At 41.8% G+C, this 13684-nt stretch overlaps 1 protein-coding gene across 2 annotated transcripts; it reads left to right on the forward strand.

The window, feature by feature from the left end:
- Nucleotides 1-101: 101 nt before the first annotated feature.
- On the forward strand, nt 102-8383 carry LOC117843161 (pentatricopeptide repeat-containing protein At5g10690). 2 transcript variants are annotated; one of them, XM_034723721.2, is made up of 12 exons: nt 106-361; nt 455-646; nt 2055-2187; nt 2569-2660; nt 2761-2922; nt 3027-3095; nt 3498-3630; nt 5023-5255; nt 6021-6098; nt 7147-7215; nt 7324-7500; nt 7938-8383. In XM_034723721.2, the coding sequence occupies exons 1-12, from the start codon at nt 149-151 to the stop codon at nt 8229-8231; spliced, it is 1845 nt and encodes a 614-aa protein (XP_034579612.1). In that variant the 5' UTR covers nt 106-148; the 3' UTR covers nt 8232-8383. The 2 variants fall into 2 exon arrangements, with proteins under 2 accessions (XP_072148333.1, XP_034579612.1); XM_072292232.1 differs by lacking the exons at nt 3498-3630; nt 5023-5255 and having other exon boundaries at nt 102-361.
- The last annotated feature ends 5301 nt before the right edge of the window (nt 8384-13684 follow it).

A 13684-nucleotide genomic window follows, 5' to 3' on the forward strand; every position in this document is an offset into this window, starting at 1 on the left:
CATCATGTTTGGCCAACTAACAACCCGCGGCAATTGCAGCCCAACTAACAACCCCCGGCCGGTGCGGCCCCGCTTTATCCACTCGCCCCCGCGCGCTCGTGCTCGCGAGACGGTGCCAGACTGCCAGTGGTCGGCGGCGAGAGAAGGGATGATGCTGATAAGGCCGCCGCGGTTCCTCTCACCGTCGCCTGCGCCCGGGCCGCGCCTCCGCCGGCCTCTCTACGCTTCCAGAATCTTCTCCTCCCCCCGTCCCCCCGGCCGCCGTCCCCGCCCGCGCACCCGGGCCGCGCCCCCGTCCACCGACCTCCGCCGTCTCACCGCCCGCATCGTCGACCTCACCCGCCGCAGGCAGCTCGCCCAGGTTTGCCTCGTGTGCCCTCCCTCTCAGTCTACTCCTCGCTGTCGGGTTGTTCAAATTTTTAGCCAGTGCTGACGCGGGGGTGTGGTGGGGCAGATCATGGAGGAGGTGGAGGCGGCGCGGCGACGTGTGCGTGGGGGTGGGGCGCTCAACACCATCGTCATGAATGCTGTCCTGGATGCCTGCGTGCGCTGCGGCGACGTCGACCGCGCGCTCCGGCTCTTCGAGGATATGCGCGGGCCCAGGGGGTGCGGCATCGACGGCGTCTCCTATGGCATCCTGCTCAAGGTGCGCAGCCTTAACGCTTTGCATAAAAATTCATGAGTTCAATTATTTGTTCTAGCTGGTTGTGAGTAGTGGTGGAATTGGGGAGGCGAATTGAAGAACAACAACATAACCTATCCTAAAAATCTGTGATAAGATAAGAATGTGTATGACATTGATAGAAGGGAAATGGTATATATACTTAAATTTGTTTATTAATCGTTTACCATGGTTTTCTTCCAATGTGTAAGTTGGGAACTGCATTAACTGCTGACTGATTAGTGATAATGCGTCGATTTGCTGGAACCCCCATGTTAGTAAACATACGTGAAATATGTACATACATATACTGCTGCTCTTAATAGAAAACCTGTTTCAACTACTGTTAGAAGGATGGAAAATTCGAGGGTCATTAAGTTGTGGTTGTGTTTTCTGTTGATCAGTGGCACCTTTGATCTAAGCTTCTGGTGTGCATGCATGTGTTTGAAGCTTCTAGTTTTGTACTCATTTACCTTCTTTAAGGAAATGATATGCAACTCTCCTATGTATTGGAGAAAAAAAATAGAAAACCTGTTTGTCAAACAAAGGAGCATTACTTTACTCTGGAGCAAAACACATTAATTATGTACATTCTACCCTCGATAGGATTTCATGTGTAAATTCCTTTTCCTTTCTGAAGAAACAGTTCTGCTAGACCAGGGAACAACCACCTTCCTAAAGTATGGTTAGATTATATCCCAAACTACTCAAGGAAACTGGTGTTTGTTTACCATGTTACTACGTTCGTGATGGTAAATTCAGTAATCAGGATCCCTCTAATTTTGACCTTCTATGCTTGCTTTCACAGTTCCCCAATGAATATCCCTAAAATCTATCATGAAGTCTGTTCTCTGACCAGAAGCAGTTTGGGCACTATAGCATCAAGGCCTTTTATACTAGAAGGCTTGCTAGAGCTATCTAGGAGCAGTACATTACTTATGTTTATTGCTGAGACTTAAACTCTAACGCTTTTTTGAGCTTGTGTGTGATGATAATCAAAATTCATTAATATTCGATCAACTTAAGTTTTAAACAACGCATTTGTCAGCAAAAAGAACCAATTCAGAACCTTTGGAACCTGAAGTTCCGGACTTCCATTTATGGTTATTATGCCTCCCTTTTATTTTGTTGAAAGTAAGGTGGTAAATTTCCTTACTAATATAGAGTTCTCCACTCTTGTACCCCCTGGTAACCTTTTATTAAACTTACATCTCAAATTGTCTTAACGCCCAACATGTTACATATCAACTCTTAATCATCAACTGCCTTCTTATTGTTCCATTCAGGGTTTCACCCTTTAGAAGTTTTTTTTTCCAAGTATGTGCTTAAATTTAGCAGTCGAGGGAATCTTTATGGTGCAAATGTTTATTGCTTACATTGCTATCCATGGAAGGGCTTGGGTATAGCGAGAAGGATTGATGAAGCATTCGAAATACTGGAGTCAATTGAGAAAGATTCTTCGATTGGAAGCCCCAGGCTCTCCCCTCATCTTATTTGTGGTTTTCTAAATGCCCTTATTGAAGGAGGTTGGTACAAGATTGATCTTTTAAGCTTCATGATCCCACAGTGGCGCCCGTGAAACAGAGTGTTGGTTAGATTCTATTTTAGTGTAATGTGCAGATACTAACTAATATAATTGAAAACTTGAAATAAGTATAACAAGAGTAGTAATCACTAATCACTAAAGTATTAAGTCTCTTATGACCTGAATATATTTGTTTTCATCGTTTCAATTCCCAAAGTATATCTCTGACTAAGTTTGAACAGGAACTGGTCAATTATTCTCATGTGTACATTTTGGTTACAAATTACTTTACTGTAGCCACAATATTCATCAAATGCTCTTTGCTCACTTACACTTGCTATAGCTGCCATTTACTGATGGAATTGAACTTCAACTTATCCAGGAGATATGAGGCGTGCCAATGCTCTTGTCGCCCGTTTCCGCAAAGTCCTTTACGAAGGTCACTCTGTCTTGCTATACAACTTACTGATGAAGGTACGATGTGATTGAGTTTCCCTTTACTGTTAATATGGCTATTTTTGTTTTCAGAAGCACTACCGTAATTACAAAAAACTCTCAACTGAACATACTCCAGGGATACATTAAGAGCAACTTCCCTCTTGGAGCTTTGACTGTTAAAGATGAGATATTGCGTCAAGGGTTGAAGCCTGATAGATTGACCTACAACACCATCATTTCTGCCTGTGTAAAATCGGCGGAGATTGATAAAGCTGTCCAATTTCTTGAAGATATGAAGGTGTCACACAAGTGTTGGAAAGGCCAGTTTTAGCCACAAAATTGTTTTGGTATACAAGTAATTGCATTGTGTAATGAAAAGGAGTTGATTATATTACAATGCAGGAAGAAGCTAATAGGGAAAGTAATCCCGAACTCCTTCCGGATGCTGTTACTTACACAACATTGCTTAAGGTGCGTTGCCTGCTAGTGCACAACAGATGATGTCTTCATTATAACAATTACAGGCTTATTGCTGCACTCTATTTCCTTTTTACATGATTCTTATAGTGGCTCTTACACTGTATTATTTATTTTGCTTTCACGACAGAAAATAATAGTATCTACTCTATACTTGTTTTGTTGACAGCTTGAGTGGTTGTTTTGTTGCTTCATTTTTTACTCTTGAGAACGCTTCATCATCATCGGAAAATAAGACATTGTAGAAAATGTGTTACAGACTTAAAATCAAGAAACATGATTGAATTTCCAAAGAATGCATTTAACCTCGTAAATAAGAAGTTTGATCACTCTTTGTGTTTGGCTGTTCGCTATCTTTTTGTTCTTAATTTTACAAGTGACTGAAGCATGGTGCAGGGTTTAGGAAATAGCCGGGACCTTTATTCAGTTGTGAAGATTGTTGTGGAGATGAAATCTTCACTGCTTTCAATCGATAGGACTGCGTACACTGCTATGATAGATGCCTTACTAGCTTGTGGATCCATTGATGGTAAGCTCTATAGCATATTTTTTAGAGGCACAATTTCACGCTAACATTGCATTGAATTTGCAAGTTCTAAAATAACATCAACAAGTGATTTAGCATCCACTTTTCATCCTCAGATTTGATTTTTCCAAGCACATCTTTTGCAGTGTTACAAGCTAACCTTCCTTCTTTTTACCCTTTTATATCCCAGTTTGCCCAAGTGGCACACCAATCTAAAATACCTAAATGTTATAGCTTTTCTTGGTCCGGTGTTGGCACAAACATTTATAGTAACTTAACCAATATGTCTAACTGAGCTGTACATTTTAAATAATCATATACAGGGATTAAAATTTACACCAAAATCATTTTGTGAATTATGGCTAACTTGCTGTTAGTATGGTTGATTTCTACATTACTATTATGCAGAGGCAAATTACTTGACAGTACTTGATGTCTTTGCCTACTAGAGCTAGTATTGTCAATCGATTGGACTAGGATCAGACCTGGTTTTTCAGGCCCATGCTTTAAATGCTATGGCCCATGAAGCTCCTCCATGGCATAGCTTCGTGCAGGCGCAATATTCTTCATATTTATTTAAAGCAAGTGCTTCATATTTTTTCACTTGCATAGTAATAAAAATATCAAAACTAGCATTATTTTTCTTAGGTTGGCCCTCTCTTTTGTGCCCAAGCTCTGCCACTGGGTCTATCATAACATTCTGACAACTTATCTCTATCTTATATCCACTGTGCCCTGATTTCTCTGTAATCCATAATCCTTAATTCCTAGTTGGTCCTGAAATGACAATATTATCTCAAGTACACCTGAGTTTAGTTTTTTTATATTTGTTCAAAATATCCTCAAATAATTCACACATATACTTCGTGCTAATATATGTGCACCTACATATTTTGAAAAAAAATGTTCATATGTGGACTGTGTGAAAAAGAAAACTACAAATTACTATACAAATTATAGCATGAAGTATGAGTATAAATTTGTTATGAATTTTTCACTGTGTAATGTACAGAGAGCCTGATTGGTTGGTGTCCAAATTTGCCATACCAAAATGCGGGCAGGCTAAAACATGGGCATGCCAAAAATTTTCTACCAAAACCTGAGCACTTGATTGGGTGACAACCAAATGAGTGCCAAAATTTATGGGCTTGCCCTAGTTTTGGCTGGGCGGATTTTGGAAGCCAACCAATCAAGCTTAGAGTAACTTTAGATGTATTACATTTTAGTGTAGAAACTCTTGGTCTTCGTTTAAGTGAACATACATGTGGATGGAGCAACCAAAATCTGTTTATGAGGGAAAGCTCTCTTGTTTATGAGATAAAGCTCTCTTGTTTATGATAGGTATACGACATTTCTGTACTCATATGCTTTCAATCTTTTTGGTGGTTATCGTAGGGGCCCTCTGCATTTTTGGTGACATAATAAAGCAGGCTGGCAAAAACAAAGATCTGAGACCTAAACCTCATCTGTATCTTTCAATTATGAGAGCTTTTGCTACCAGAGGTGATGTTGATATGGTCATGAGATTGAACAAGCGCATGTGGCCAGATTCAGTCGGATCCATTAGTCGTGCAGCAAAAGAAGAGGCACATGAGTTGTTAATGGAAGCTGCTATAAATGATAATCAGGTGGAAATGAAGCCTAGGATGGATTTATACTGTTTGGCAATGTGATTTGGATTCATACATATGCAATGCCTTGGCTCCTTTTCGGTATTAGTTTGGCAAAATTTGACCAGGAAATCAAAATTATAAGTCCTTTGAATTGAGATGCAGAGTGGGTAGCAAAGTACAACAAAATGCTAGTGCGTTTTTGCGTTTGAAAATTTGAAATGCCTGCTAGGGATTTATGGAAGTGTCAGCTATTAAAATGTATTTATTGTTGGAGGGAGAGTTCTTATGCATTGATGACATCATTGCTAAGCCCTTCCAACATATTCTCATGTGGTATCAATCAGTAAATTATTCACTGTCTAACTTGTAAGAAGAAATGGAATATATAAATCTCTTGTTGAAGTGTTTTCCTAGGTTGAAGGGATCTCATTGTGCTGCTACAAGTACATATTTCCCCATTTTTCGTATGGCAATAGATGGTTACAATTCAGTATACAATTCTGAATTTTATGATCTTATGAAAACTTAGTATTATATAAGGTCAAAAATCTTGGGGAACTAAGGCTTGTAGAAATGACGGGTCCACTGATCAGTTAGACTGCCTCCTATATGTTGTCAGATAGTCATGTTACCAGATTCAAGGTAGCTGCACTGCGCGCATGATTATGCTTATTTATCTAGCTTATTGTACTCTTGAATGTCTAACTTTACTTAGTCTTTAACATTTTCAATAGGTCATGCCGCCCATGTATTTATAGCTCCCTGATTAAATCGTTTCAGATAGATTTGGCTAGAGGGCTTCTAAGAAGAATAGTGAATGAGAAGGAATGTTTCTCTTGGACAAGTAGAGTAGGTCTGGTATGTTTCTTCTCCTTGGATTTTGTTTCTTAAATACTACATGCTTCATTTCCTGGAACTATGGTCTTATTCCCAACGATTCTATTAACAGTGTAGTTTGTGATTCTTTCTTATATGTTTTGGCACCTTAATCTACCTCTAGTTCCTCCAGCCCCCCCCCCCCCCCCCCCCCCCCCCCCCCCAACTCTTCAGCTTGTTACATGCATGAAATAACTATTTTATATTGAGCTAGTTTTCTGACATGAATGTATGTTATTGGCATATGTCTTGTTGCTACTTGATTTTAAAATGCATGTATATGAAAATTGTTTCTTTTTTTAAAAAAAAATGAACATATAAAACCATTTCAGATTCTGTTTTATTGTTACTGTTTTGTTTATGCCTCTAGCTATACAACAGTTGTAGTGCTCATTTTGTATATTAGCACAGTATATAATTCTAATTATTGGACCGCTTCAATTGAGGAGGCTGTTGCCCCTGTTTTAGTATTAGAAGAAGATTGAAAAATTAGAACGTCCAGTCTGATGGCCACTGACAAGATTTCCTCCCACTCTAAAATTTGTAAATGCCTTGTTTTGCTAAGTTGTTGTAGATTGAAATGGCACTTTCATGGAATCTATATCATTGAAGATTCATAATATCACTCATGTGAACTTCATAACTTCAAGACAGCTTAATGTTTCATATTGGTCAAGGAATATTAAGTCACTACCTATAATAATACTTCTATTATGGTGATGACTTAACCTCCGCATCTGTCAGGGAAATACAGGACTGAAATGTAGTTAGCATTTGGCAATATCTACTTCATAACAGTTCTCATATGTTGAAATGTATGGAAAGCCTGATGAAAATTAAATTGTTGCATGTAGTTGTGTACAAGGATACGATAAACTGGAAATTTAATTTGATATTGGGACTAATACCAGGATCTATGAGCATATGACAAATATTTATGTACCTTTTTTTTTCCAGTTTTTTAAAACTTGAATGTATCAAAGTGAAAGCGCAGTCATCTTTAAGCTCATTTCTTTGTTGTTGCTAACAGGTTGCTGTTAAAGTTGAAAGCTTATCTGGATTCACCAACTCTCTTCTGAGGCCCCATGTATTTCCACAGGTGCTCATCTTTAAGCTCATTTCTTTGTTTGTTACATTGTTATCTTGTATCCCTTTCTTCGCTTTACTCTGCCTGTTCAAACCTGAAGTCTGTCCATTGAAATTGTAGATTATCTTGAATGATCCAGTTGAGAAGTATATGGTTCCATTTCAAGAATCCCGACCATTACCTGCTGACTTAATCTTGCGGAAGGTTGTGATGCGGTTCTTGAAAGATCGTGCAGTTCCTCTTGTGGATGATTGGGGAGGTTGCGTTGGAATTGTTCACCGAGATGATTGTACCAAGGTACGCTGCGCTGTCTCTTTCAATTCGTGTCAGCAAGATATCATTGATCCTTGTACGCAAGCTAATGAAACGTTTGGCACTGTTTTTAGTGACGGGGACCATGATTTGATAAACCAAAGAGTCTAGAGATTCCTTTTTTTGTCGTGTTGGTTGGTGACCTATAATGATTTTGGCCAAGTTTCCTATTTCTATGAAGGGGGAAAAAGCAACATGAAATAACCGGGGACATGAGGGTTCATGTAATTATGGTCGATCATAGGCTAGGCTGATACTGATATGTGTGATACTAAAGAGCTCAAATGCATAATATTTGGCTCTAAAGATTCTCACCACTGTAAAACAGCGTACCAGGCTACAAATCTACAATAGAACACCATAATAATTGGTGTTTCCGATGCTCCCGTGATTCTAGACTAACTTCGTTTTCATTTTTTCAGCTGGACGCGCCTCTTCTTTCAATGTTGAGAGGACCACCGCTGTGCGTGCCTACATCAACAACCGTGGAGCACGTCATTGATCTCCTCCTCAGAGAGAAGTCTGAGATGGTGGTTGTGGTGAAAAGCGGTAACATGTACGAAGGCAGCTACACATCGAGCTCGAGGCCCCTGGGGGTTTTCTCCCTCGCCATCCTGTGGAACTTCACCGGCGACTACTCACCAGACATCCACGACGCTGGCGTGTCCCGGGTAACAACACTCAAGCAAGACGCTGAAGCGTGCAATTGCGGCTGATTCTGCAGCAGTTGTGCGTCCTGTTTCCCCTTTTTCCTTACACTGACACCGGACTCTAACAAAACAGCCGTGTAATGGTCCCAATCGTTTCTGCTGACTGTCCAGTTCGACAAGCAGAGCGGAAAAAAAAGTCTTGGCAAAGGAAGCCGCTAGATCCTGACCTGTGGATGTACATGATTTTTCTGATGCACAGAGCAAAAGTGACAGTGGACCCGAGATTCTCCCGCCAGCGCGGGGGGAATGGGATGGTCCTCTGGCCGGTTTGGTGGCCTCCCCGCTCTCAGCCTCTCACCAGGCTGCTGCGGAGGTGGACCTTTGCATCTGCCATCGTCCAGCCTTTGATCGTCGCGGGCGGCCGGCCGGCCGGGGACCTATATCGAGAAAAGGTGAAGGTAATCGGTCTGCAAACATGGTCAATTATCAGTAGCAGTAGTACTGTGTGCTGCTGCTGGGTTCCTCGTGCGCAGTTTGCTTTATTTGCTCTGGGCTACATATGGACGGGGGACATGTTTGACGAACAGCCGAGCGCTTCGATCGGGCTGTTGGGACACCGCATGTAGCTACCTTTTCTATGTTTCCTGGAAGCTGCATGTGCAGCTCGGAGCACCCTAAAAAAACGTGCATTCTTGTCACTCCTATAGTCCCTGGCCTACCTTTTCGGCAGCGGTATTTACCGATTTGGGGTTCTTGAGGCATAGGTGTTTTCTGGAGAGCTCCTGATATCGGAGGGTGTAACTGACTGTACATTGTGAGGTTTCTGGGTAGAGGCCTAGGTGCTTCTGCTGCCTGGTCCAGACTCCAGAGTGCTTGTTGGGTTGGGTCCATATCCACTGCATGCATGCTATAGCTGCTGCAGCCTAGGTAAGCAATGGTAGCAGACATGGTACCACGTAGTAGTAAATACACTGCTGCCCGATTTGGTGGCTACAGTCTTGAACTCGTTTATCGCCCTTCTTCGGTCCAAAGGGGAAAATGGGGGAAAGAAAAAGAGGGGCTTGCCCGTTGCACCGTGGTGGCCTGGTGTGCCTCTTTCGTACACCCTTCCCAGGTCGTCCTGATTCCCAAGTGGCTCGTCCTGGGCTCCTGGCGGCCGGCCGGCCGGCTACCCAGCTACCCAGCGGCCCGTAGCGCTGGGGTTGCTGCCCCCGTGGGCGCCGAGCGTACGCCCGCCGGCGTGCTGCAGGCTGCCGCTAGCCCCACGCTTGGCTAGCCCCATGCGCCCAGGAGTCGTTAGCGGCTCCAGAGCTTTGCGTAGGAATCTACATTACTCAACTTAGCTAAACAGGATCTTAAACATCTAAATATGAACACATCTTAGTAAAAGGTTAAGTAATCAACCGGTGGCGATGTTGTGGGACGAGCCGGCCATCTCAATTGGGGCATTGGCCGGTGAATGGGACGCCGGTGTTGGGGTAGCGCGTAGGAGATCTCGTCTTCCTTCTGGCCTCCATCGGTCAGGGACGGCGAGAGTAGAACGGTGGCGGCCTTCAGTGGCTCCAGCGTCGCTAGAGATCGGGGTGGCGATGTAGGGTGATTTGCGTGGGTTTTGTAGTACGTTGGCATATCAAAACCAGCCAGGCCACCCTCTTTTTATAGCACTGGGCGATCTGGTACCGCAACCACGAGTTGGTTGTGCCTCCGATCAAGGCGCGAGGCGGCACATCGCGAGTCTGAGTAGTCTGGAGTTTTTTTTCCCTTATCCTCTTCCTTTTCTCGGCCTTTTTTTACCACCTCTGCAATTTTCCAACATTCTCCCCTTTGGTCTAAAGGCCTATAACTTATGCCATTCTTAAAGCAGAATTATGCAGGAAGACAATGTGTGACAATGGTGATTAAAATCCCACTATGACATAGTGGTCCACAACGTATAAAACTACCTATCATAATGGGAGGCAGTTGTCTTATGACCCTCCAAGATCACAGGCTATCTGATAATCCCATGCCAGCAACGTGTTCACTGAATATAATGGGAGGTAAGCCATTGATCCGCAAGCATCTTCTTAGTATTTATATGCTCTAACTTAATGGTGTGATCTTGGATTCTATCTTTCACAACAAGGTACTTAATCTCAATGTGCTTTGCAGCATCACTTGACTTGTTGTTATTCGAATAGAAAACTGCTGACTTATTATCACAGTATAATTTTAGTGGTCTACTTATGCTGTCTACCACTCTTAATCTTGGGATGAAACTCTTAAGCCATACAGCTTGCCCCACTGCTTCATAACATGCCACAAACTCAGCTTGCATTGTCGATGCAGCTGTCAGTGTTTGTTTGGAACTTTTCCACGATATAGCCCCATTTGCGAGTGTGAAGATCTTGTGGTGTCAACACAACCCGCAAAATCAACGCTCATAAAATCAGCATCTGAATAGCCGATTATTTCTAATTTCTCAGTTCTCTTATACGTAAGCATGTAATTCTTAGTGCCTTGCATGTAACGCAAAGCTTTCTTAACTCCTTTCCAGTGGTCCATTCTTGGATTAGATTGATATCTTCCAAGCATCCCGCAAATAAAGGCCAACTCAGGGAATGCACACACTTGTGCATACATTATGCTTCCAACAACTGCAGCATAAGGAATCGTTCTTATTTGATCAATTTCTAATTGATTCCTGGGGCTTTGGAATGCCCCAAACTTATCGCCCTTAACAACTGGAGCAGCTGTGCTTAAACATTGGTGCATATTATACCTTTTGAGGAACTTCTCTATGTAAGCTCTTTGAGAGAGTCCTAATACACCTTTGGACCTGTCTCGGTGAATCTCAATGCCTAAGACATAAGAGGCATCACCAAGGTCCTTCATGTCAAAGTTCGATGAGAGAAAACCCTTCGTCTCTTGCAGCAAGTTCTTATCGTTGCTCGCTAATAGAATGTCATCCACATAAAGCATTAGGATGATTATAGAGCTCCCCTTAGTCTTAACATATATGCAATTGTCCTTCTTATTTTTAGTGAAGTCAATTCTCTTAATCACTTCATCAAACTTAAGATACCATTGTCTGGACGGTTGTTTCAACCCATAAATGGATTTTCTTAGTTTGCATCCCATATGTTCCTTGCCTTCCACGACAAAATCTTCAAGTTGCGTCATGTGCACATTCTCATGCAAGTCACCATTAAGGAACACAGTTTTAACATCAATCTGATGCAGTTCAAGGTCATAATGAGCTACTAAAGCCATAACAATTCTAAATGAATCTTTCTTTGAGACAGGCGAGAAGGTTTCATTATAATTGGCTCCTTCTACTTGTGTGAAGCCCTTTGCCACGAGTCTTTTTGAACTTTTTGATCTTCCCTTTATAGTCATATTTAGTTTTGTAGACCTATTTATAGCCTAGCTCCTTCAGGAATTTCTACTAAGTCCCATACTCTATTTTCTTCCATGGACTTCAACTCTTCTTCCATGGCCTCGCACCACTTATGTGAGTGCTCACTTCTTACGGCTTCCTTAAATGAGTTTGGGTCATCCACCTTCCCAATGTCGTGTCCCTCTTCACTTATGTACACATACTCATCGGAAAAGGTGGACTTCCTCTCACGCGTTGACCTTCTCAGAGGTTGTGGTGCTTCTAATTGAGCAGGTTCCTGCTGAACCATCTTGGGCTCATCAGTGGCCTCCCCTTGCAATCCATCAGCAAGTTCTACCACATCCTCACTTTGATGCTCACTTATCACAGGTGTACATTTTCACTTGTGGTAGGTGTTACTTCCACATCTTCTACTAGAGGTTCTACTACCTGAGATGTAATTGTAGTATGAGGCTGACTCATGGGTAACGGTTCATAGGTCCGAATCTCCTCAAGATCAATTTTCCTAACCTCGGTGCATCCAGTTTCCTCTAAGAAGACAACATGCCTTGTCTCTAAAAACTTAGTGGTATGCTTAGGACAATAAAAGTGGTACCCCTTTGACTTTTTCGAATATCCAATAAGATAGCAACTTTCGGTCTTAGGATCTAATTTTCCAAGTTGTGGATTAAATATCTTCGCTTCAGCTGCACAGCCCCATATATGTAAATAATTCATGCTGGGCTTCCTACCAGTCCAAAGTTCATAAGGAGTCTTAGGGACTGACTTACTAGGAACACAATTATTAATGTGTGCGGTAGTCTTTAAAGCTTCCATCCATAGACTCACTGGCAGCGTAGAATTACTGAGCATACTACGCACCATGTTCATAAGGGTGCGATTTCTTCTCTCAGCAACACCATTTTGCTGAGGCTCACTAGGAGTGGAATACTGAGCTGCTATGCCATTATCTTGGAGAAATCTGGCAAAGGGTCCAAGGATTTGTCCATATGTGGAGTGTTTCCCATAATACTCCCCTCCCCTATTTGATCTTACCACTTTGATCTTTAAGTCATGCTGATTTTCTACTTCAGCTTTAAAGATTTTAAACTTATCAAGTGTTTCATACTTTTCGCTTATGGGATAGATGTATCCATTGCGGGAGAAGCCAGCAGTGAAGGTAATGAAATAATTATAACCATCCACTGATCTTACATTAAATGGACTGCATATATCAGTATGAATTATTTCTAATATTCCTGAACTACGCTTAGCTCCATCCTTTTGAATTTGTTTTGCAAATTTTCCCTTAATACAGTCAACGCATTGATCTAAGTCAGAGAAATCTAAGTTTGGAAGTATCTCTTCTCTAATGAGACGCTCCATCCTCCCCTTCGAAATGTGTTTTAAGCAGAAACGCCACAATTTCGACGAAGTCTCAATATTTCTCTTTCGCTTATGGTTGACATCACTTACATTCATCACAGAAGAATTAATACTTAGAGGCAACAAGTAAAGCTTATCATGTAAAGGGTCATGACGAATAATCTTATTGTCAAAACTTATTACACACTTGTTGTTCCCAAAGTTGCATGAATAACCATCACACTCTAATGAGAAATAGAAATCAAGTTTCTCTTAGGTGACGGTACATAAAGAACATTATTTAAATGAAGCTTGAAGCCACTATTAAGTTCTAATGTGAGATCCCCAACAGCCTCAACTTCAGGTTCAACTCCATTTGCAACTCTAATGGTGCGAATCCCCTTTCTTATAGACCGTGTGCCACTTAATCCCTGTGAGGAATTAGTAACATGAATGGTTGCATCAGAATCAATCTACCATGTACTTAATGGAAACTCAACATAAAGGGACTCATCAACTGTAGAAATAAAGTCATCATTACAGTTTTTGACGCACCATTCATTAAACTGATCACAATGCTTCTTAATGTGTCCAAAGCCCTTGCAGTGATGGAATTTAGGACTCTTAGACAAAGATGACCCATCATTCTTTGGAGGAGGTTGATGAGGCTTCTTTTTTTTCTTTATTTTCTTAAAAGGGACGATCTGCTTACTTTTGCCCTTATTCACCTCGTGCCTAATGAGGTTGGCAAAATCATCCTTCTCAGATCTTAGCCTCTCTTCCTCCTGACTGCACT

The sequence above is a fragment of the Setaria viridis genome, chromosome 2 (assembly GCF_005286985.2).
Source record: "Setaria viridis chromosome 2, Setaria_viridis_v4.0, whole genome shotgun sequence".
Lineage (NCBI taxonomy): Eukaryota > Viridiplantae > Streptophyta > Magnoliopsida > Poales > Poaceae > Setaria > Setaria viridis.